The 22,581-nt window shown below is 55.2% G+C and overlaps 3 protein-coding genes and 1 long non-coding RNA gene across 8 annotated transcripts; 2 read left to right on the forward strand and 2 right to left on the reverse strand.

Annotated features, from left to right (window-relative positions):
• Nucleotides 1-952: 952 nt before the first annotated feature.
• On the forward strand, nt 953-4,777 carry FIS1 (fission, mitochondrial 1). Its single transcript, XM_025425943.3, has 5 exons — nt 953-1,147; nt 2,032-2,164; nt 3,544-3,620; nt 4,064-4,169; nt 4,472-4,777. Exons 1-5 carry the CDS (start codon nt 1,103-1,105, stop codon nt 4,567-4,569), a joined length of 459 nt encoding a protein of 152 aa, XP_025281728.1. The 5' UTR covers nt 953-1,102; the 3' UTR covers nt 4,570-4,777.
• Nucleotides 4,778-4,924: 147 nt separating this feature from the next.
• On the forward strand, nt 4,925-11,934 carry CLDN15 (claudin 15). Of its 5 annotated transcripts, none has more exons than XM_049111094.1 (8): nt 4,925-6,070; nt 6,208-6,346; nt 6,696-7,150; nt 9,206-9,311; nt 9,854-10,018; nt 10,983-11,064; nt 11,157-11,273; nt 11,501-11,934. In XM_049111094.1, exons 3-8 carry the CDS (start codon nt 6,934-6,936, stop codon nt 11,543-11,545), a joined length of 732 nt encoding a protein of 243 aa, XP_048967051.1. In that variant the 5' UTR covers nt 4,925-6,070; nt 6,208-6,346; nt 6,696-6,933; the 3' UTR covers nt 11,546-11,934. The 5 variants fall into 5 exon arrangements, with proteins under 5 accessions (XP_048967051.1, XP_048967050.1, XP_025281724.1 ...); XM_049111093.1 differs by having other exon boundaries at nt 4,925-6,063; XM_025425939.3 differs by having other exon boundaries at nt 4,925-6,346.
• On the reverse strand, nt 10,225-12,441 carry LOC112646205 (uncharacterized). Its single transcript, XR_007411123.1, has 3 exons — nt 12,303-12,441; nt 11,616-12,058; nt 10,225-10,773 (listed from the first exon to the last, which is right to left on the reverse strand). It is a non-coding gene; the product is annotated as an uncharacterized LOC112646205 (long non-coding RNA).
• A 4,772-nt stretch (nt 12,442-17,213) lies between these two features.
• On the reverse strand, nt 17,214-22,451 carry ZNHIT1 (zinc finger HIT-type containing 1). The gene is made up of 5 exons (XM_025425945.3): nt 22,293-22,451; nt 18,959-19,129; nt 17,875-17,954; nt 17,573-17,742; nt 17,214-17,469 (listed from the first exon to the last, which is right to left on the reverse strand). The coding sequence occupies exons 1-5, from the start codon at nt 22,312-22,314 to the stop codon at nt 17,448-17,450; spliced, it is 465 nt and encodes a 154-aa protein (XP_025281730.1). The 5' UTR covers nt 22,315-22,451; the 3' UTR covers nt 17,214-17,447.
• Nucleotides 22,452-22,581: the final 130 nt, after the last annotated feature.

Below are 22,581 nucleotides of genomic sequence, written 5' to 3' on the forward strand. Positions count from 1 at the left end.
AATAAATAAAGGGGCTTTGCAAACATGAAAGGTGTTTGGATCACAATTCCCTGCATTTGCATCCCCCTCTTTACTATGTTCACTTTATTTCATGTCTATTTGACAAATATTTATTGGACCTCAATCTTGTGCCAGGTGCTAGGGATGCAAAGATAAATAAGATCCAGGCTCTGTCCTCATGGAACTTACACTGTGCCCTGGAGCACTGTGGGTGAAGGTGAAAAGAATGAAAGTCACTACCTACCCAGTCCCCTCACTGCACAGCACAGGTGCCAGAGGAGTGAACATTTACCTTTCCCATGTTTTGATGTTCCTGCCCATGACCCACAGCACATCTTCCCCCTCAGGCACACCCAAAGGATGCTCTAAGTATTAAAAGATTGGACCATCTCTACAAGTAATGGGGTAACAGCTTTTCTTTAAATTCACATTTTAAGATTTTTATTTATTTATTTATTTATTTATTTTACATTTTAAGATTTCCATAGTATCCCCTATTCATATGTATTCCAGTCTCTGGGTGTATGGTTAACAGGTCCAGTTGTCAATCCTCTCGTAAGTCAGCAGAGGCCCTAAAAACCTTGGTACCAGGTTATGGTTTTGTGACAGGCACCCAAATGTAACGTAGCCTCCAATTTCCTAGACTTAGAGGGGGTGAGGCCGGAGGGGAAGTGATCCCCCAAACTTCAAGATCATGCCAGGTTCTCCACCATCCTTTTTCTGTTTTTCCAGCCCAAGGGCTAACCACCAAGACATAGGCCCAAACTCTATTAAGGCAGCCTCGGTGGAGGAGGGCACACGCGCGGCACCCGCGAGGACAAACGTGGGACTTAGAGCTGTCGGCAGGTGGGGGAACAAGGTGGTCCGGTCGGAGCGTGCGCATTAGTGCCCCAAGGTGTGCGCTGACGGCGCTGGGAGGAAGGGGCGGGGCGCCACCGGCAGTGGGCGGGCTTGGCATCAGCTGCGTGAGGTGATTGGCTCTGCGCTGGGGAGGGGGCCTACTTCCGCCGGACGACGGAAGTGGCTCTCCAGCCCTGCCAGTAGGCCATGGAGACGGTGGCACAGTAGCGACTTAGGTGTGAGGATTGCAGGGGCGGCGGCCATGGAGGCCGTACTGAACGAGCTGGTGTCTGTGGACGACCTGCTGGTGAGGCCTGGCCCCGAGGGAGGGAAAGGGAACCTTCGGACGGGCGGGTCCCGAGGAGAGTCCGGTTGGGGCCAGACCCTCTACCCAGCATCAGTTTAGCCTAGAGAAGCCGAACTACGGCTCCCGGCATCCTCTGCAGCGCCCTGCCCCTGCCCGGTGGTTCTACTTTGTCGCGTACCCTAATGGGAGTTGTAGTTTCCCGGGCCACCACGCCCCAGACTCAGGGCCTGCTTGTCTGGCGTGGAAAGGCTGACAGGTTCTGGGCTCGTGCAGGAGTTAGGTCAGAGTGCGGACACCTTCTTCCCCCCTCCCCACCCCACTATTCCTTTAGTGTCGGGAGAGTATAGAGACTACCTTGAAGTTTCATATAATGCGGCACGGTGCTAAATGCATTGCAGGTCGTATCTCAATTTTTGTAGCTCTAGGAGGTGGGCACTGTTTTAATTCCCATTTTGCAGATAAGAAAAGGTCCAGACCCGACCAGGGGGCTGGTTGGGGGAAGCAGCCACCGACGAGGGATCGCGTGGGCTGTTGTTGAGCAGTTCTGACAGCATGTTTACTGTTTAGCCGCTCCCGGTCAGCTGGTTCCGGAGCGGTGCCTGGAGCCGCCACCAGGTGGCCCTTCCGCTCGGTACCACTAGGGGGAGGGACACGGACCGGGGTACTGTCCAAGGAGACAGCCCGCCGCTAAGAAGCAGGATGCCTGGGTCTGGGTCCAAGGGATGAAGGTAGCAGAACCTGGGAGGCCAGATGTCAAGATCCGCGAGGGAAATGTGGCAGAGACTGTGGAAGATGGGGTGTGACTGGGAAATGGACACGCAGGGCCTGGTAGAGAATGGCGTGCCTCTTCATTTCTAAATGACTCCTCTCCTCTCCTATGGCAGAAGTTTGAAAAGAAATTTCAATCTGAGAAGGCAGCAGGCTCCGTGTCCAAGAGCACGCAGTTTGAGTATGCCTGGTGCCTGGTGCGCAGCAAGTACAACGACGACATCCGTAAAGGCATCGCATTGCTGGAGGGTGAGGTGCTAGGCTACGCGGCTCTCCCCTTCTCTGCCGCCATGGCCTCGTTCACTCCCTCCATCTAAAGTGCTGGGATCCCTTTTCAACATGGGACCCTAGAGGAGTCACCTCACAGTTAGTTTCCCATAAACACCTGCAACAAAGGGCTGCCCCTTAGCCTGGCTTCTCCCAGTGTGCTTTTGGCTAATTACCACCTCATCCCTGTTTTGCCAGTCAGCGCAGGACAGTCCCAGCAGGACTTAGGCGATCTGGTAGTTGACCATAAGGAACTTGTTAGAGGTCACACAGCTAATGAATTAGTGGCTGAATTAGGACTAGAAGCGCCTGTCTTGTGTGTCCCAGTCCCTTGTTCCTTGTCCCCACCATGTTGCTTATTCAGCAGCTGTTGAAAATTTTTCACGAGGGTGGCGTGGAAGAAGTGCAGAAGACAGTCTCCAAAACCTGTGAGCAGATGGTCCTTTTTTTTATTGGAATCCTACTTCCCCTTGGTTTGGGATGGGTCACCATTTGTCAGAGGTACGCAGCACATGAGCTTTAAATTTCTCTGTGCCCTGCATCCCCTTTCTCTTGGTCAGTAATCATGTACTAAAATGGTGTACAGCCAAAAGGTGGCCATGGTAAATCTATGAAAACAAGAATCTTTTCTGATGCAAATCACTTCCACCTATGTTTGCCCCTTTCGCTCATTCAGATTTTTCAGGTTTCCTGCAGAGCAGTGCACAGCTGTAGGTGTGGTCTCCTAAGCATCGCCAGTCCTGTTGAGGAGACAGGACAGACACTTGGGAAGATTTGTCAACACTTGCCAAACTACTTAGCCACACAGATCCCATTGCACAGCATACAACTGAGCACATAAGCCTATGAGAAGTCCCTGAATTAGGAGAGAGTCAGGTTGCATCATTCAGGGAATGCTAATTGAAGATGAGTTTCTTTCTTTCTTTTTTTTTTTTTTTTTTTTTTTGAAGATGAGTTTCAAGTTGCTTTTTTTAAAGGGGGAGGGAGTGCAGACTTACTTGAACACTAATCTGGGCAGCAAACAAGGGCAGTGAGAATGCACAGCAGGTGCCAAAGTGAGTCGAGATGCCTTTGGCTTCTCCAGTGCCTTGATTTCCTCTCAGTTTACTGAGATGAACCAGAGCTGACGGCAGTATTGAGATCAGGGTGTTGATCACCCCGGTGTCCAGCAGCCTGGGTCCACACTGCCTGAGAGGTCCGACTGGGAAGTCGAGAGTCACTGGAACTGAAACGGAAGCTCAGGACAGTGACTTTCTCCCTGGATCATACAGGGAGTCAGAGAGTGGAAGGGGTCCCTGACACACAAGCACTAGGAAAGGTGAGAAGTAGTTTTCACCCTCTTCCCTTCCCACCTTCCCTAGAACTGCTGCCCAAGGGGAGTAAGGAGGAGCAGCGGGATTATGTCTTCTACCTGGCTGTGGGGAATTACCGGCTCAAGGTAAGGCAGATTGCCCCTTTTCCTACCCCTCCCTACTTGGGTGGGCCACCGGCATCCTCTCATTTCTCCACCAGGGGAGAGCCCTGGCCATTGGGAAGGCCGAAGAGGGCCATGGGCAGGGGGTACAGAGGTGCAGGGTGATGGCAGGCCAGGTCACTGAGGGAAAGTGAGAGCCGAAGGATCCAACTGCCAAGGGTGTGGGGAGCAAGGTGACCTCAGGTTGGGGTGCAACCCCAAGCCTTGGGTTGTTATCTCCCCCATCTTATCACCCCCACACAGTTGGGATTGTTTGTGGACTCTACTCCGTTGGGTGGGGCTGGACTACAGGAGGAGGTAGAGAGGGAGGAGCCCCCAGGGCCAGCAAAAGGAAGGCCACTCGGATGGGCAGGAGGAGTGCTAGAATACTGAGGGTGTGTGTGTCTGTGTGTTTTCCCTGAGTGCAGGAATATGAGAAGGCACTAAAGTATGTGCGGGGGCTGCTACAGACAGAGCCCCAGAACAACCAGGCCAAGGAACTGGAACGGCTCATTGACAAGGCCATGAAGAAAGGTGAACCCTTCCTCTCTGCCCCCTCCACTTCCTACACTTCCTACTCTCCTGTCTGCCGGGCCCCGTCATCACCCCCGGGTGCCGCTGGGCTCTTGGTTAAGTCCAAGTCCTTCCCCCAGGCCTGGGCTCTCTGGTTTCCCTTGAGATGAGCCCCCTACCCCACGCCCCCACCCCCCACCAAGCACTTCCCTCTTGGTCCCTCCAAGCCTTGGATCCCCTCACCTCATGACATCTGTTGAGGAGCATCAGGTAGGGTTCCTGGGGGTGCTGGGCTCCTGACAGTCTCCCGTTTCCCTTCCTAGATGGACTAGTGGGCATGGCCATTGTCGGAGGCATGGCCCTGGGCGTGGCGGGCCTGGCTGGACTCATCGGACTTGCTGTATCCAAGTCCAAATCCTGAATGAGACCACACCTCCACCTCTGCCCAGGGATATGTTGGAGACTGTAGAGGACAGTCGAAGAGGGGGGACCCATCCATCCTTGCTGTCCTTTCCATACCCTGTCACTGCCCACCGGCCTTCATTCTTCTTTCCCCAGAGAATTGTCCAACAGCCCCAAACCATGTGCTCCGGAATGAGTGTAAATAAAACTGGGCCTTGGGTTGGGAACTGCTGTTTCCGTGTTGAGGAAGGGGCGGGCTCCACTAGGCCTAAGGGTGGGGGTGCCCCGGGGTCCTTTCTTGCCTGCTGTGGCTGGTGTGGGCTTCGTCTTTGTCTGCCAAGCTGCCCAGACCCCACACCCTTCCTTCCTCTTCCCACCCCCCACCTCCAAAGCTGGCAGCACCGAGACAGGGATGAGGCCTCGAATGGTGCTTGAATCCCAGGAAAGAGCAGTGAGTGGAGGCGGGAGGGCAGAGTGGAGGGAACAGGCCAGGATTTATGTGTCCGTCTCCTTTGACCCACACAGCTGCATCTCAGCACGTGGACTTTTCCACACCAGGGGGGCCCCCACTCCATTTCCGCCAAAACCTCCGCCCTTCCCTCCTTTTGTCTTCCTGTGGCCCCCTCCCTGTCCCCCCCTCTATCCTCCCCACCACCCAACTCCCACCCCTGTCCCCTTAGGGGAGGGGCTGCTGCCCAGAGGCAGGAATAGGCATTTGGCATGGGGTCATCAGAGTTCTGGAGAAAAGTTTACGAACTTAGGACATCCCAGCTGTAGGCTCAGAGATGGAAGGTCGGGACCCAGTCCCCACCCAGCCTGCTTGGCCCCACACCCGCCTCGTGCCAGGCTCAGCGTGGGCCTGTCTTGCTTCACTGCATACCTCTCGTTCCACAGCCAAGCCAGCCTAGCCTGGAGGGATTGAGGAGGCACCTGAGGGGAGCTCAGGGGAGCCTGACACCGAGAGGGGGGCCATGGGGTGGGGGAATACACTTGGCCGAGTGATGTGGTGCTGCCTGGGGGTAGCCTCCGTCCCCTGTCCCTGGAGACTGAGCCCCTGCTGTGCTTGCAGGAGAGCAGAGCTGCCCTGGCTTGGCCTAGGGGTAGGAAATGATACTGTCCACACCGGGACAGGTGCTTAGCCTTGGCTTGGGGTGGGGACCCGAAGGTTTTGAATCCATCGTAATTAATAGAGCTGATGACAGTTCTGATAACCGAGCAGCTTAGATTACCCATAGGATCACATTCTGGGCTTGTGGTTTATCCTCCTCAGTGGCCCTTGGCAGTAAGATCAAGCTCGGTGCCGAGAGTCAAAGATCAGCACAACAAGGGGGGAAGCAACCCACTGGTGGCCTCAGCCCAGGCCTGCAGTACCCGGACCCGGGGTGGTCACCGAGGAGGGAGCGTTTCAACTTGCAGGAGCTTTTGATCTGGGGTCACAGGCGAGGAAGCTGGTTCTAGCTCACAGAAGCAGAAACAATCTCAGCACAGGGCTGACTGCACGCCTGGGTCCCTGGTAAATGGTGGGTCTGGTTTGATTCTGGGTTGGTTGGACTCCAGGGCAGTGGGTTTCTCCCAGATACCCTGTTCCCTTATCCAACCATCATCTTCCTTGGAGGAAGGAAACCCTGGGTCTTTTGTGTTTCTTTTTTCTTTTTAGATTTTATTTATTCATGAAAGAGAGAGGCAGAGACATAGGCAGAGGGAGAAGCTGGCTCCATGCAGGGAGCCCGATGTGGGACCCCAGGATCATGCCCTGAGCCGAAGGCAGACAGACGCTCAATCGCTGAGCCACCCAGGTGTCCCCATCTTTTGCATTTCTTAAACTCTTCTCACCAACATCTGGGAGGGTGGCTCTGCTCCTCAGCTGCTGCCCTACCAGAGGTCTGTCTGTGGGCACTCTGTCTCTGCCTCTCCGTCACCCTCTTCTCCCATGTTCTGGCCCCCGATGAAAGCTGAGTCAGACATGCTTCCCCTTGGCTCCCACCGCCTCCCATGGGGGCCCCTCCTTGGCCATATCCGTTAGTCACTCCCAGAAGTCCTCTCCGCCCCCCTCCTGGGGCGGGGAGCCCAGAGCAGCCCAGAGGCTGGGGGAGGGGGTGGACTTTTGGCCCGTTTCGTTTATTCCCTCCATCTCTTCGTCAACAGCTGCCTGGTGCTCTAGGCTCATTCCTCTGCCCGGACCTTCCGGGAAGCAAAGAGCCAGAGAGAGGGCCGGGGCCAGAAACCAAGAGATAGACCTGAAGCCCAGACTGCCGCTGGCCCCCCTTTCTCTTCAGCTTGCCTGAGCAGTCCAGCTTAGCCGAAGCTTCTCAAGTTCCCCTGGGGCTCAGCCCCTCCCCTTCTCTGGGGCCCCAGGCGCCCCCCCAGGGCCCTGCATCCCACCATGTCGGTGGCTGTGGAGACCTTCGGCTTCTTCATGGCAGCCCTGGGGTTGCTGATGCTGGGGGTGACCCTGCCAAACAGCTACTGGCGAGTGTCCACCGTGCACGGGAGCGTCATCACCACCAACACCATCTTCGAGAACCTCTGGTTTAGCTGTGCCACCGACTCCCTAGGAGTCTACAGCTGCCGGGAGTTTCCGTCCTTGCTGGCTCTCTCTGGTATGGGATGGGGAGAGCTCCAGGGGGTAGAGGGTGGCAGGAGGCTGGGGGAGGGAGAGACCCCTGGGGAGGGTGGGTGCTGCCCATGGTCGGGCTTTGGGCACTGTACTAGTAAGGGAGGCCTAGATCAAGCTGGGAGGTGCTTGGGAGTGCTGGGGGCAGCCCCCTTTCTGGAACTGCAGTAGGGACCTCATCCCACGTGTCCCCCTGCCCTAATGTGACACACCTAGTGGTTACAAGTGCAGGCACCAGGGTCAGCCTGATGGGTGCACTTTGCTAGCTCTGTGCCCCAGGCAGGTGATAAAATGAGCTTCATTTTTCCCACCTGTAGAATCCGAGTAACCACTGGCTCAGGGGACGGTTATGTGTTGGGATAAAACATACGGAACGTTAGCATGTTGTGTTAGCCTAGTACAAACACGACTGATTTCAGCATCTTAGCGCTGGGGTGGGAATGCAGGGGTTTGTGGGATGCAGAGGGTGCCCTGTCTTGGGTTCTTGGGGTTGAGACACTTAAGAGCCTCAGGCTCTGGCGGGGGCACCCGTCCCACTGCCATGGTGAGTTCTAAAGGGCCCTTTTAAAGGGAGTCTCCCTGCAGCTCAGCATCCACTGGAAGCAGGTAGGGGTGTGTGCTGTGCGTGTGTTTGGTGTTCTCAGGCAGTGTATTTTTGTAGTATTTTGAAGCGGCTGGAGCCTACAGCTCTTTTGACCCAGAAAGGTTCCCCCTGGTGGTGGTAGCATCTTCCTGCTTCCCGCTCACCCTAGGAGTAGCCACCAGCATGCCCCAGGGGGGTCCCCCTTCTGCCCCAAGCCCCACAGCGAGAGGGGAAGATCAGAGCCATCTTGCTCTCGTCCCGTACTGCAGGTGCAGGGTATGGACAGAACTAACGCCAACACTGGGTTTGGAAATCCCCCAGGAATGCCAGAGATGCTCTGAGAAGTTAGGGGATCTGTGTGGGTCTCTAGGCCCCCACTGTTCCCAGAATCTCCTGAGACAGCAGTGGGGGCGTCATGCCTTCATCCCTCTTCCCAGGCCTTAAGGCAGGTGCCCCCCAAAGCTCCCTATAAAGCTGAGTACCGTCTAGGCCAGAAGCACAGAAGGCTGGGTGGCCAGAGGGGGCCTGGGAGGTGGCCAGAGGGGGCCTGGGAGGCAGCCAGCCCAGCAGCCACAGCCCTTCCCTCCTCACCCACCCTCACCCACCCTCACCCACCCTCACCCACCCTCACCTACCCCGTGGTTTGAGGAGGGGCCTTTGCTGTGAGCCTGTCCGCCAGAGAAGGGCCCCGCTTGGAACTGCTGACGGAGCGGTAGGAGCATTCTTGAGGCGAAGGGGGGGGGGGGACGCTGCCCCGTATGGGGGGTCATCCGGGTCCCAGCCATGGTGCTGGGTTCCTCCCTCAGTGCTGTCTACGATAGCCTGGTTGTGCCAGGGTTAGCGGCCTCGTCTTACTGGAAAGCCGCAAGGACGAGCGTTAACCCGCCCAGAGTCCCACAGGTGGTAGGGGGGCTGGAACCCAGGTAGCCGACACTGCCAGGGTGATTCTGGTCCTGAAGGGGGTCCTGACTCTCATTTTTTAATCATGCCCAGCCCTTGCTCCCTGGGGGCCCATCAATAATCTCTCCCTTGTCTACCCTGGCTGCCTGGGGACCCAGAGCTGGTCAGCCCCGGGTAGAGTCGTGGGTAGAGTGGCGTGGATGAATGTGTGTGTAGAGGAGGCAGGGGAGAGGGCGGGAACTCCAGAGGGAGTGGCTGGGAGTGAGAACGCGCTCCAGGGAACTTTGTCCCTCCTCCCAACCGCCAGCCCCGGGCCACTTCACATCTTCCTGGCAGGGACCCAGCCTCTCCTTTAGCACCGTGGCGCGGCCCCACCCGGGAAGGGGAGCAAGGTCCTTGGAGTGCTTGGCAACTATCAAAGACAGAGAAGGGGGAAGGGGACCAGGAACGAAGCTGGCTGTTTCCTTCAGCTTTGACAAAGGGGAATCTGAGGCACCAAACATAACATGAACTAGACGGGCTTGGATTGTTCCTGCGCCCAGGTATCCCACTTTGCAGATCAGAAATGGCCTTCATCCTGTGACTCATGGGCCAGTGCTGCCCCCTGCTGGTTGCTTCGGGAGAAAGCTCAGTTCAGGCTGCCCAGGGCTGTGCCAGGCACCAGGTGGGACCCAGAGAGAAGCAGATGTGGGCAAGGGGCTGGGGCGCTTGAGTGCAATTTCTGTAATTCACAACAGAGCGTGGTGGCGACCTAACAGAGCAGTGTTATCAGCTGGGGGTGATTTTGTCCCTCAGGGATCATTTGATAGTGTCTAAGCATTTTGATTGTCCCTCTTGGGGCAGATTGTTGCTGACACCTCATGAATAGAAGCCAGGGATGCTGCTGAACGTCCCACAATGCACAGATGACCCCCCAGAACAGAGCATCATCTGGCCAAAGTGTCAGCAGTGTCAGGGAGAAAACCCATCATGAAGCGCCCCAAAGCCAGGTGCAGGGGGAGCAAGGGTTGAGATTCCTTGAGGCTGAGGTGAGGTCCTGGGAAGGAGACCCCATCAGCCAAATAGGGCCTGAAGGGGAAGGAGAGGACTTGAGGGCCTTTATGGGCTAAGACCCAAACAGGGGCTGGTTGTATGTAAGGGGCTGGTTTAGTGGTGGAGCGGGAAGGGGCCAGCTTAGGGACCCATGGCTGCGCCCCACCTCCCCAGGGTACCTCCAGGCCTGCCGGGCGCTCATGATCACCGCCATCTTCCTGGGCTTCCTGGGCCTCTTCCTAGGCATGGTGGGGCTGCGCTGCATAAACATTGGGGGCATGGAGCTCTCCAGGAAGGCCAAGCTGGCGGCCACCGCAGGGGTCCTACACATACTGGCTGGTAACTGGGGGAAGGTGGTGGGTGTGCCCTGCGTTGTGTGTGTGTGTGTGGGGGGGGGGGCTTCCCGGGATTCCCTGTCCTCTCCAGCTTGCCACTCCCAGTGCGTGTCTCACCTTCCCCGTGACATAGACACCTGCCCTCCCTGCCCAGTCTTCCCTCTTCCCCTGCTCACACCAGCCTCACTCATGCTCACCAACTCTCTTGACTACAAATCAATCCATCAGCAACGTTTATTGAGCACCAACTAGGAGCCAGGTATGAGTGAGGTGTGAGAGGGACCCCAAAGGTGAGTGAGCATCTGCCCCCAGAGCTTACAGCCAGCCTGGGAAGGTCAGAGTCAGGGGTGTACGTGCAAACCCACAGCAAAGAGGAACGATACTGTAGGACTGGCCATCTTTTCAGTCTGTAAAACACCCGCATCCATCGCCTCACCACAAGCCCGCGAAGTAGGGTGGGCGCGGCCTCCTCCCAGCTGTGGAAACAGGCTCAGAAAGCTCAGGTGACTTACTGGAGGAGCCCCCGGAGAGGGCCAAGGCTGGAGGTCTCACAGTAGTCCAGGGGTCTCACTGGCCTCACGCCTTCACTGCCCTGAGTGGCAAAGGCCTGTCCCAGGCTGGAGGGTGTGGGGGTTGGGGAGGCCGAAGCAACAGGCATCAGGGCAAGCTTCGCAGACAATTGCTGGGGCAGCTGGACTTTCCAGGATGGGCAGGATTTGGATGGGGCAGATTCCACGTGAGTCAGCTCTGATCAAGACGCTAGGCAGGTCGGGGATAAAGAACGGACCAGGGGAGAGCCTGGGAGACTAGACATGAAAGAGGGGCTGCCCTCGGGACCCTAGGAGACAGAAGGGCCAGGACCTAGGGAGGGACGGCAACTTGCTCTTGGACTTGCGCCGCCCCCCCCCCCCCCCCCCCCCCCCCCGCCGGGCCTGGGGCTGGAGCGTGGCCCTCCTCTCCTTCCCCAGGATTCTGCGGGATGGTGGCCATCTCCTGGTACGCCTTCAACATCACCCGGGAATTCTTCGACCCTTTGTATCCGGGGACCAAGTGAGTATGGGAGCCCCGCCCTGGGGGTCCTTGGGTGGGTGGGACGCGGCCGGGCCCGAGCCAGCGCCGCCGCGCACCGTCCCTGTCCCCAGGTACGAGCTGGGCCCCGCCCTCTACCTGGGCTGGAGCGCCTCCCTTCTCGCCATCCTGGGCGGCGTCTGCCTCGGCTCCGGCTGCTGCCGCGCTCCCGACGCGACCCCGGCCCCCAGGTAAGGGCGGGGCGGCGGGGGCGGCCAGGATGGGGGACGGCAGGGGCGGCGGCCGGGGTGGGGGGCGGCGGCCGGGGTGGGGGGCGGGGGCGGCGGCCGGGGTGGGGGGCGGCGGCGGCGGGGGCGGCCGGGGTGGGGGGCGGCGGCGGCGGGGGCGGGGGCGGCCGAGATGGGGGGCGGCCGGGATGGGGGGCGCGCCTCCGCTGACCCAGGCCCCGCTGACCCAGGCTCCCCTACGATGCCTCCGCGGCGCGGTCCCCCGGCCTCGTTGACCGCCTGCGCCCCGCGGCCTCGGACGAAGAAGGCGACAGCACCTTTGGCAAATACGGGAAGAACGCTTACGTGTAGGACGCCGGTGGACCCCTTTCCCTTCGCCTTGCCGGGAGCCGAGCGAGGCCGCGCTGACCGCGGCTGCGGGCCACGCCCCGACTCCGCCCCGCGCCCGGAAGCCACGCCCAGCTCCGGCCACGCCCCCTCCGCCTCCCGCCGCGGCCACGCCCCCTCCGCCTGGCCAAGATCCCGCCTCCTGAGAACTCAGCTCAGACTCCTGGGGCGGGACCTTCTGGGTCTGGGCGCTGGTTGGCTGAGGGGGCGGAGGCGTCCCCGACGGTTTGTATTCTGTATAAACACATGCTTAAATAAATTTGTACTATGAACTGTCCAGGGATGGAGTGTGACAGGAAGTGGCTGGCCAAGCAATGGGTGACTGGGGTGGCCCCCAGGGTCGTCTCAGTCTCTGGACCCCAGGCTGCACCTGTCCCTCTGTCACCTCTGGACTGTCTCATCTGAAAAAGAGAGAAGCGGTTGCAAGTGATTTCAAGAGTGTGGCACTCCGAATTACCGACGAGAGTCCCCAAGGAGCAGACCGAGGAAGACACAGCTCTAGGAAGCTGGAAGCGGCAGAGATTTCCCCTGGCCAGCCTCAGATAACAAGTCATTCTCTTCTCTCGACCTTCCTCAAGGAGACAGCTGACCCTGAGCAGAGTCCCTTTAGCTGTGTCTAAGAGTGGACATCACAAATTGACAAACCCTTTGAAATTGTGTGTTAAATCAGCCAGGTCTGGTGCAGGCAGATTTTCCTGGGGAAAATTCAATGAGGACTTCCAGAAAGGCTCTGAATGTCTCTCCACGGAGGCTTGCGTATCGGTGCTGTGTGCATGGTGACTCCGTGGTGTCCAACTCGGACTCCGCACTGGGTCACGGACTGGCTTGGAGACAGGAGAACGAGGCCACAAGAGAAAGGCCTGGAAAAAAAAAAAAAAAAAAAAAGAAGCCTGGCGCCTGCTGGAAGGAGGGGGGCTAGGACCGTACCCTAGGCCCAGCAGCGCTGACCTGGTGACCAGTCACTGGGGGTGGCCTGGGTTCCGATCCCGCCCCTTCTTTCTCTTTCATCCCATCCACTCACCTGCACGGACTGTCCCCCAGGATGTAGAGACCCCCACATCTGCATTCTAACTGGGCCCTCCTGAGCCTCAGAAGTGCATACACTCCCTGCCCCCTCCCCCCGCCCCGTGTGTTTTCCCCAGGCTGGGCAAAGTCATCAAATTCATCACTGCCACTTCCTGTCATTCCTGTGACCAGCATAGTTGACTCCTGAGTCGCACAACTTGACCTCAGTCATCTCAGGCTTTCCCTTCACTTCCCCTCCGCCATGTCCCCCAGAGTCTATGGATTCCCCCCTGCCTCAGTGTTTTTCATATCCACTTACTTTGCTCCCTTCACTGGGTCAGGCCCTCATTCTCCCTTGCTCAGGAAAGGATTTCCCTAACTGAGCTTCTCCTCTTTCTAATCCTGTCCACATTCCTGTCACAGAGCACCATGCTTTGTGCTGCCTTGGCAGCTCCCTGGTGCCTCAGGAAAAAATCCCAAGACCATTAACACACTGCCTGGTCCTAGCCCACCTGCTGTCCCCAGTCCCTACTCTTCCTCCATACAATCCTGCTCTCCTAGCAAACCTGTTTGCTCACTGGCCTTGGACACACACTGGCTTGGGGTTTCCTAAGGGTCTACCCAGAAGCACCGGTGCTTTTTCAGCTGTGAAGAGGTTTCCTGGTAAGAAATTTGCTGAAGTCTATATCCTATGCCTCACACTTTGCTTCCATAGTTTGGGGATGTCCTGTTGGCCAAGCCAGTTACGTGGCCAAGTCAAGAGTCATCATGGAAGGGACTGCACAAGACAGTGGGTGCTGAAAAACTTGTTTTACAGTGGCCCCTAGTGTCACAACTACCCATCTACTGTGCCAAGCATTGGCCCTGTGGGGTTCGCTTTGTTAGCAAACCCATAGTGCGTTTCTCTCTCAAACATGTGACCAACACCTTAAGAAGGATCTCACAGTTCTGAGAAGCCATCAGAGTTCCTCAGGATGCCTGTACCTACCCCCCTACACACACCCAATGAAGGACAAAAGCTAATTCTAGGGACGCCTGGGTGGCTCAATGGTTGAGTGCCTGCCTTTGGCTCAGGTCGTGATCCCCGGGGTCCTGGGATTGAGTTCCAGATGGGGCTCCCCGCAGGGAGCCTGCTTCTCCCTCCGCCTATGTCTCTGCCTCTCTGTGTCTCTCATGAATAAATAAAATCTTAAAAAAAAAAAAAAAAAAAAAAAAAAAAGCTGGGATCCCTGGGTGGCTCAGCGGTTCAGCGCCTGCCTTTGGCCCAGGGTGTGATCCTGGAGTCCCGGGATCAGGTCCCACATCAGGCTCCCTGCATGGGACCTGCTTTTCCCTCTGCCTGTGTCTCTCATGAATAAATAAATAAAATCTTAAAAAAAAAAAAAACTACATCTCCTGACGCCACCTGGACATGTCAGACACAAACTTCCACTCTGCCCCCTGCCCCACAGCTTCTACCTCCTTTCTCAGACCCCAGCCTGCCTCTTCTCACCCCTTCCCACTTTCAGGAAAACTAATACAAGGCAGACTTCACACTTGAGCATCTAAGTAGGTACCTTAACATGTGCACTAGGTTAAGTTTTGATTTCTTCTTCCTTATGCATGCATAGTCACGTGGCTATTAAGAGCTATCGACACGCTTACCCTTTTAAACAATACTGATTTTCTTCTTTGCCATAAGTTAGTGTGGCACCAAGACATGTACTCTGGCCTCAAAGAACTCACAAACCAGGAGCAAAGAGAAATGTAAGCAGCTGGTTGCTGTGCAGTGGGCAAGGTGCTAAGGCTACTGTGAGGAATGTCCAGTCTTTGGAGGAACCAGCTGTGACAAAGCTCAACAACGAACTGCTGGAGGCCTTGGGCAATCATGTCAACAGCTATCACTGACTGAGAACTTTCCAGATGCCAGGTACTGGGCTGGGCATGCCATCTCATTTCATCTTCCCACTGTCGGGGCGGTGGTTATAAGGGAGTCAGAGTGACCTGTAAGTGACCTGTCCAAGCTATGCAGTTAGTAGACAGTAGGACCAGGATTTGTCCAAGACTGAAAACACAACGGGCCTGCTTCCCAGGATTCTTGGCTTTCCAAACTAATTCATGTCAACTACATTTAATTCTCATTGAGGGCTGTAGGAGTGAGCCCCCAGGCTCTAGCCTTCCAGTCTCTTTGTGCCCAGGAGGAGGCTGTGCTGCTGCCTCGCAGCTTCCACAAGTTTTTGGCACAGTATAGATTTCCCAAAGACCCGGGTCTCCCAAAGTAGAGACCAATCTCCTCAGCACACAGGAAGCCGGCAAAAATGCTCAAGGTTTTCCTTAGGGAGTGTGGTTTCAGGGGGTGGGCTGTCCATAGCTCCTTCCTAGAGAATGTGACCGGACTCCTGGAGCCACCGAGCATGAGAGCCATGCGGAGCCCTTGGGCTTGGCTCCGTCTGATCAAGGTCAGCTGGGAAGGCTGTGTGTCACTGAATAGACAAATCTCACACCAGGCAGTACCTTCATGGTTCTTTTTGTAATAGCAAAATATGAAACAAAGCCAGAGAATTTAGGAAATAAATCAAGGAGACTGTGTTGACTCGGTGCAAATCTGACAGGAAGTCCAATGCAGATCACAGCGGAGCGCTGATGGCATTTCTCAGCCAGGGGACATAGTCTTTTATTCTTTTTCCTTCATTTCCTCCCTTCCATCCCTTCTTTTCTTCTTCCTTCTTTTTTTTTTTTTCTCTTTTTCTTTCTCAAATGTATTTCATGATAGAGCAGAAGATGGAAAGGTTAGGACCCACAAAATTTCCCTTCATGGGAGACACAATAAATTTAGGCCAGAAGTCAGAAGCCAGCACGCCAGACTCTTGGTGTCCCAGTTACTACCGCTGTGGTAACAACCATCCTGAGACTCAGCGGCACAAAGCTTTGATTATACACATGGCTTCTGTAGGTCAGCAATCTGGGGCATAGCAGGGACGGCTTGTGTCTGCTCCGTGATGTTGCGGACACAGCCGGGAAGCCTCAGATGGCGAAGGGCGATTTGATGCCTGGCGGCCAGAATCATCTGGAGGTGTTCAGTCCCATGACAGAAGCCGCTGGGGTGGCCTGGAGTTTGGACTCAGCAGGGTCCGCCAGTGGCGGCATCACGTGTGGCCTCCCCGTGGGGCCTGGTTCCTCATAGCACGGCAGCTTCAGGATGGTTGGATTCCTCACATGGTGATGGAGGGACCCAAAATAACAAGTGTCCCAGGTGACAAGACAGAAGCTTCTTGGCCTTTTACTACCTATCCTTGGATGTCACATGATCTCACTTCTGCTACTCTCTGCTGGTTGAAGCAGGCATGCCTCTGCCCTGACCCCAGGGGAAGGGGGCAAAGACACCCTTTTTCGATGAAAGGATAGTCAGAAAATGTACACCATCTTTTGAAACCACCATACTTGGGACTGTCCCCAAACTGTGTCCTCACCACCATCCAACTTGGAGCTATCCCCAACACCACTGACCCAGCCTCAAGTCTCCAGAGAAAGGCTAAGAAGACACTGGGAACATTTGGGCCAACTGTTGTAAAGTACCAAAAGGGGGAGAAGAGCCTATGAAGGTGCCTACCACCAAATTTGCTGGATCCCATTAATATCTTACTGAGGTCATTTTGTTCAACAAATACTTCCTCAGCATCTGCTTTGCTATATTCCAAGGGGGCAAGGCTCTTAAGACAACAACTCCAAGGAGCTTATGAGCTCATAGCTTCCAATCAATTTAGAGCAGACATGGGTCTAAGAAGCTTTACCACCACATGAGAATTACAGCATCTGGGGGCCCCTGGGTGGCTCAGTCGGTTAAGCGTCTTTTGCACGGGTCATGATCTCAGGGTCCTGGCATTGAGTCCCACATCAGGTCCCCTGCTCAGCGGGAAGCCTGCTTCTCCCTCTCCCTCTGTCCCCCACCCCCACTTGTGCTTGCTCTCTCTCAGATAAATAAAATCTTAAAAAAAAAAAAAAAAGAATTACAGCACCCAGAACCACCTAGAACAGAGGCCTCTATATCATGAATTCCCTCATGCTTCCCAGAAATTTCTGGGTTTTCTCTGCTACTAATAATTTCACACACCACAGCCCATTACAGCCTCATTGGAACAGCTGCTCCTTAGCCTGGCAGCACCAAGGACAAGGGATGACCTCTCCCTTGGGTTAAGCTCCAGAGGACGAAGGCAGGGGTGGCTCCTTCCACAATAGCATTCTGCACCTTGTCCCCAAAGCTCACTCCACTTCTCTGTCACCCAGTCCTGGCTATCCTCAGATGATATCAACTCAGAAGAACTAGAGAAACAAAAAACAAAATTAAATGCACTCAATCAATCAATCACCAAAAAATGACATCAAGCAGCAGCCAAGAAATGCAGAGACATGGGTGTGGTAGGTGAATGGGACCAAAATCTTCCTTGGTCAGGGAACTCAGACAGGCAGACAGTGGGAGGGGTGACTGACATATAGAAGGAAAAGCCACAGGGCAGTGAGGACAGGAGACCTATGACCCTCAGCCCCAAAACACATGTGACCAAACAGGCAGGCTCCTCCTCGCATGAAACCTTTTATTACAACAGCACACTGAGGGCCCAGCCCACTTCCCTGCAAACAGTCCCTGGGAGTAAGACTGGTCTTCCTCGGTACGTAGGACACAGCTTCGTTGGGCGCGGGAACGGCTCCTCTCTTGGTCCATGGGAGTACCTCTCCCTTTGGCCAAGCCCTCTCTGAGGCTGGGGTGATTGTTGCACCGAAGGCCTTCTCCTCTGGGGACCCTCAGGCTCACACAGTCCACTTCAGGCACCTGCAGGTAGAGGAAGCCCAGGATGAGGCAAGGTTCTGGGAGGCCTGAGGGGATGTAAGGGAGACGATGTCTCCCGGGGGCCGGGGGAAGGTTCTGAGTTCACCTGGTCTCCTGGTGGGTGCCCAGACAGCGCACAGTGCAGTACCGAGCACCACAGCTGACGCACGTATACGGGGAGGGGAAGCCGCAGACAGCACAGAAGGGGCGCTGGGGCCGGGAGGGGGGTCCCGCACAGGCTGTCAGGTAGTTGGGGCCCTCGGCCACACTCAGGTTCTGCAGAGACAAGAGGAGGGCTCCAGAACTCCTCAGCCACCCACATAACAGGCACCTGCTCAGGACAAGGACCACTGTGGGCTCATTCCCTCCTTGTGGGGCCCTCCCAGGCCCTGGGCCAGCCCCCCTCACCTGCTCCTCCAGCAAGGCCTGAAAGTTCTTTCGGAAGCGAAGTTTAAAATGATCACCTCGAGTTTTCTTCTTCTTCTTTCCTACGGAGGAAGGGCAATTCCAGTTTACCCTTGAATGCCAAGGGCGTTAGGGGCACCGACCTCCTCCACGCAGTCAAAAAATCTGTGTATAACTTTCAACTCCCTACAAAACAACTTCAGATAGTCTACTGTTGACCAGAAGCCTACTGATAGCACAAGGGTGGTTAACACAGATTTTACACATTGTATGTATTACACGCTGTATTCTTCCAACAAGGCTAGAGAAAACCAACGATTAAGAAAACCATAAGGAGGGGATCCCTGGGTGGCGCAGCGGTTTGGCGCCTGCCTTTGGCCCAGGGCGCGATCCTGGAGACCCAGGATCGAATCCCACGTCGGGCTCCAGGTGCATGGAGCCTGCTTCTCCCTCCGCCTATGTCTCTGCCTCTCTTTCTCTCTCTCTTTGTGTGACTATCATAAATAAATAAAAATAAAAAAAAAAAAAGAAAGAAAACCATAAGGGACAGAAAACACCTTTACAGGACAGGACTGTAAAAAACCCACAAACAAGGGGACCCATGCAGTTCAAACCTGTATTGTTCAAAGGTGAACTGCAGCTACTTGGCACATGCCAAGAAAGACACCATCTTTCTCTGTGCCATTGTTCCCAACACCCACATGTCCACTCCCTGCCCACCTGCTCCCCTGGGTTCCGAGCTGGCCTCTCTCTACCCAGTGTGTCCCTCCCTTCACTTCTCCAGCCTGCACCTACATGCATTGCAAGCTCCCCTAAGGCTTTGTGTCCCAGCTGGAGGGGCTCTGGGAGCTCAGCACCTCCATGTTCTGTATTCTCAATCTGCTAGAGGCAGTGGAGGCAGAGAGGGGAGGGAGGCTGGCTCACAGTCACAGGAGCCAGTCCCTGGCAGAGCCAGTCGGGCTCCTGGGTCATCTGCCCAACCCCCAGCCCGATGCCCCGGGGCAGGCTCCTCCCCCTTCCTCTGCCCTGCGTCCCCAGGCCCGGCCCCGCCCTTCCCCCCTCCCGCCTCCTCCTCCACCCGCCTCACCCGTGTCTGCATCATCATCAAACTGAGGCAGCCTTTTGCCAAGCTGGGGGAGTCCTGCGTGGGGGTCGTCCTGGAAGTTGTCATTCTCCAAGGCCTCGAGCTGCCGGTTGATGCGGCGCTGTCGGGCAGCCCGGTCCAGAACCCGCCGCTGTCCAGGATCCTGGGAGCGAACTGGATGGAGCAGAGCCAGAGAGTTGTGGGGGCACAGGAGAGAAGCTGGGGCGTCCCCAGCCTTTCTTCCCAATTCCCAGACCCAACCAATGAAATGCCTCCTGGAGACCTCTCACTGCTGGCAGAAGTCACACAACCGTGCAGATGGGGACCATTGTACACTCTGGGCTTCCAGCCTTCAGTGGACCTTAACGCCCCCACCTTCATACTCAGCAATCCCATTTCCTGCAGAAAGGACACTGGCCACCCACATGTAGAGAAAGACGCTCATCTTTCAGCCCACCCTCAAACATAATTATATGGGCACCTGCCTTCCCTCCATTCCAAATGGATACAACACCTCCCCCCCAACTCCTCCCCGACTCCACTGGAGTTCTTTCCTCCCTCCTGCATCTGCAACCCCACAGGTACTTTCCCTTCACTGGAAAACCTGCCAAACTCTCACGTTGACCTTATGTCCCTGTGACTCATCTTTGAGAGAATGGTCCATGGGATGTTTCATTTCTTCCCCTCCCATTTACTCCTCAACCTCCAGCAAACTGACTCCCATTCAGTGCGAACCACTCACAATTGGTGCCAAATTCACTGTGTATTTCTGCAATCTGCCTTTTATGACACCCTGAGACTCTGTCGACTGTTTCCCTCAGGTGGAAAGAATCCCCTCATTTGCTTCCTTGACATGGCTTCAGGTTTTCCTTATGGTTATAGGCTCTCCGTGAATATGTGTTTAATAAAGAAAGAGATATTTTGTGTAGAATTAATAGACCCCAGTGAACGGCTGGAGGGGTTTAAAATGGTGAGGTCAGCAAGTGACTTCCTGCAGTCGACTAAACAGCCAACAGTTGTGGAGCTAAGGAGAAAGTTCAGGATTAAGAGAACCACTTTTGGAGTCATTTGCATCTGGGTGAGAGAGCCCTGTGTTTGGGTTTGAAATCCCAGGAAGAGTGAAAAGATTGAGACAGAGATGGGGACAGCCCTCTCCTTAAGGGGGTGACAGCAGGCCACGTGAGAGGCTTAGAAGAGTAGCCAGAGATGGCTCTGCTGATGCTGTAGCTCAAAATAGAATCTTCCCATCCAAGTCTGCTTCTCCCGCTGTGCACTGTTTAAGTAAGTGGAACCACTGACACAGACATCCTAAACAAGAAACCTAGGAGTTATTTCAGACCTCTCTCTCTCTCTTTATCAGGGTCTGATCATTCTACATTAAATATCTCTTTATTCACTCAACAAATATTTATTGAGTGCCTGTAACCATAATAATAGCATCAGCACCAGTGGCTAACGCTTACTGGGCATATACTACAAGACAGGCCCTACGCTAAGCACTTTGTGTAAGAGCTTTAACCCTTTATCAACCTTAAGAGAGAGATATCATTATCATCCCCAGATCACTGAAGTTCAAAGGCTAAGAAGCATGTCCAAAGCTCACATAGCTTGGTCAGAATTCAAACCCAGAACTGCTCAGCTCTGGATCTCTGCATATTGCCTCTCTTCCAAGTGCCCAGCAGTGCCCTAGGCTCTGGGAACACATGAGCTTACAGTCAGGTGGGGAATGCCAATGATCAAACAAACAAGCAGAGTACAGCATAGAATATGCTATGCAAGGAAGTACAAAGTATGACAGAGCACATGTCAGAAACACCTAACTTGGCCTTGGGGTAGTCAAGATTCTCCAGAGTAAAGATTAGGTTGAGATCTGACCTAGAAGAAGAATAGAAGTTAGAAGAATAGAAGAATAGAAGTTAGCTTGGTTGAGGTTGGTGGAAAGGTATGTCAGGTCTTCATACCAGCACGAGAGAAAGCCTGGATGGGAGACGGAGGTGCCTTCAATAAATTGTAAAAAGTTCAAGTAGGGCTGCTATCTAAAGTATATACTGTGCGGATATAAAGTCAGGCTGACCATTAAGTCTTACCTTTAAGTATCTAAAGGAATTTTGATTTGGGGATTTACATTTTTAAAAAATATTTTATTTATTTATTCATGAGACACACACAGAGAGAGAGAGAGAGAGAGAGAGAGGCAGAGACACAGGCAGAGGGAGAAGCAGGCTCCATGCAGGGAGCCCAAGGTGGGACTCAATTCACGGGCTCCAAGGTCATGCACTGTGCCGAAGGCAAGCACCAAACCGCTGAGCCACCCAAGGATCCCCGGATTTGGGGATTTACCGTGTGAATAATGGAAATCTGGCAAAGAGTTTTAAGAAAGGACTGACATGATTGGATTGACTGCAGTCAATCTGGCAGGGTGTTCCACCCACATATCTCTTTATGTCTACAACGCCATCGCTCCCTAACTGGCCTTCCAGCCTCTACACCTGCCCGGTACAATAAGGTAGCCACGGGATCCCTGGGTGGCGCAGCGGTTTAGCGCCTGCCTTTGGCCCAGGGCGCGATCCTGGAGACCAGGGATCGAATCCCACATCGGGCTCTCGGTGCATGGAGCCTGCTTCTCCCTCTGCCTGTGTCTCTGCTTCTCTCTGTGTCTCTCATGAATAAATAAACAAAAGATAAATCTGTTTCGGTCACGCCCCTGCCTTAAAAGGGCCTGTTGATGGTTCTCCACTGCCCTCTCCATAGAATTCAAACTCTCCAGCGATGTACGGAATGCCTTTCAAGTGCACCTTTCCGCAGCCTCCAGACGCTCACTATTCCCCCGCAAGCCCCCAAATGTGCACTTGGCTTCCTGAGCGACTTGCTTTTTCTCGCTTTCCTGCCTTTGCACTCGAGGTTCACGCTGCCGGGAATGAGGCTCAGCGCGCCCGTACTGAGCGAAACCGTGACTCGACTTTTAGGATTCAGCAGCTCAAGCTTTTTTCTCCCTCCAAGCCTTCCCGGTCCCCTCCGTCCCAGGAGCAGGGTTAGGTGCCACTCCTCCCCGCGCCCAGGAGCTGTGCACCCCTCTGCCGCCGCACATATCGCCCTGAAATGCAGCGGTGGGCCTGCACGTCTGTCCCCGTCCCCGAGAGCCCGCTTCTCGACGGTGATAGAGAACTTTTTCTCTTTCCATCCCCGGCACTGGCACGGAGCATGCCAGGTCTGAGGGGCTACCCCGACGCCAGGACCCGAGGACCGGGGAAGGGCTTTGAGACTAATAACTGAGTGCGAACATCAGAGGCCAGGGTCTGGGAAGAGGTAGGAGGCCAACCGCCGGGGGCTCACATACCCGAAGTTTTCTTCTCCACCATTTCCACAACACACCTGACGGAAGAGCTTACTGCGCACGCGCGCTAAACCATCCCGTGGATGGGGATGACATCACTTCCGGTAGCGCGTGCTGTTTGCGCGTGCGCAGAACGATCCCAGAGGGCATACCACTGCGTCCACGCGTTACGTGGTGTTGCCTAGGAGACGAGAAAGCTTTCCGCCATATTTTATAGGGGCAAAACCACTTCCGGCCTGAGTGTGGTTGTGTATTTTGTGGGACCCCTTGAAATGGATCACCTTAAAGAGGT

Source organism: Canis lupus, chromosome 6, assembly GCF_003254725.2.
Source record: "Canis lupus dingo isolate Sandy chromosome 6, ASM325472v2, whole genome shotgun sequence".
In the NCBI taxonomy this organism is placed as follows: domain Eukaryota; kingdom Metazoa; phylum Chordata; class Mammalia; order Carnivora; family Canidae; genus Canis; species Canis lupus.

What these genes read in the sequence shown, in the direction of transcription:
- ZNHIT1 (XM_025425945.3), bottom strand. Translation starts at nt 22,314, where the DNA reads ATGGTGGAGAAGAAAACTTCGG. An exon ending in GGTGGAGAAGAAAACTTCGG is followed by an intron (nt 19,130 to 22,292) that starts GTATGTGAGCCC and finishes TGCTCCATCCAG; the next exon opens with TTCGCTCCCAGGATCCTGGA. An exon ending in GGCACCCACCAGGAGACCAG is followed by an intron (nt 17,470 to 17,572) that starts GTGAACTCAGAA and finishes CTCTACCTGCAG; the next exon opens with GTGCCTGAAGTGGACTGTGT.
- CLDN15 (XM_025425939.3), top strand. Translation starts at nt 6,934, where the DNA reads ATGTCGGTGGCTGTGGAGACCTTCGGCTTCTTCATGGCAGCCCTGGGG. An exon ending in GGTCCTACACATACTGGCTG is followed by an intron (nt 10,019 to 10,982) that starts GTAACTGGGGGA and finishes CTCCTTCCCCAG; the next exon opens with GATTCTGCGGGATGGTGGCC. An exon ending in CCTTTGTATCCGGGGACCAA is followed by an intron (nt 11,065 to 11,156) that starts GTGAGTATGGGA and finishes CCCTGTCCCCAG; the next exon opens with GTACGAGCTGGGCCCCGCCC.
- FIS1 (XM_025425943.3), top strand. Translation starts at nt 1,103, where the DNA reads ATGGAGGCCGTACTGAACGAGCTGGTGTCTGTGGACGACCTGCTG. An exon ending in TGTCTGTGGACGACCTGCTG is followed by an intron (nt 1,148 to 2,031) that starts GTGAGGCCTGGC and finishes CTCCTATGGCAG; the next exon opens with AAGTTTGAAAAGAAATTTCA. An exon ending in AGGCATCGCATTGCTGGAGG is followed by an intron (nt 2,165 to 3,543) that starts GTGAGGTGCTAG and finishes CACCTTCCCTAG; the next exon opens with AACTGCTGCCCAAGGGGAGT.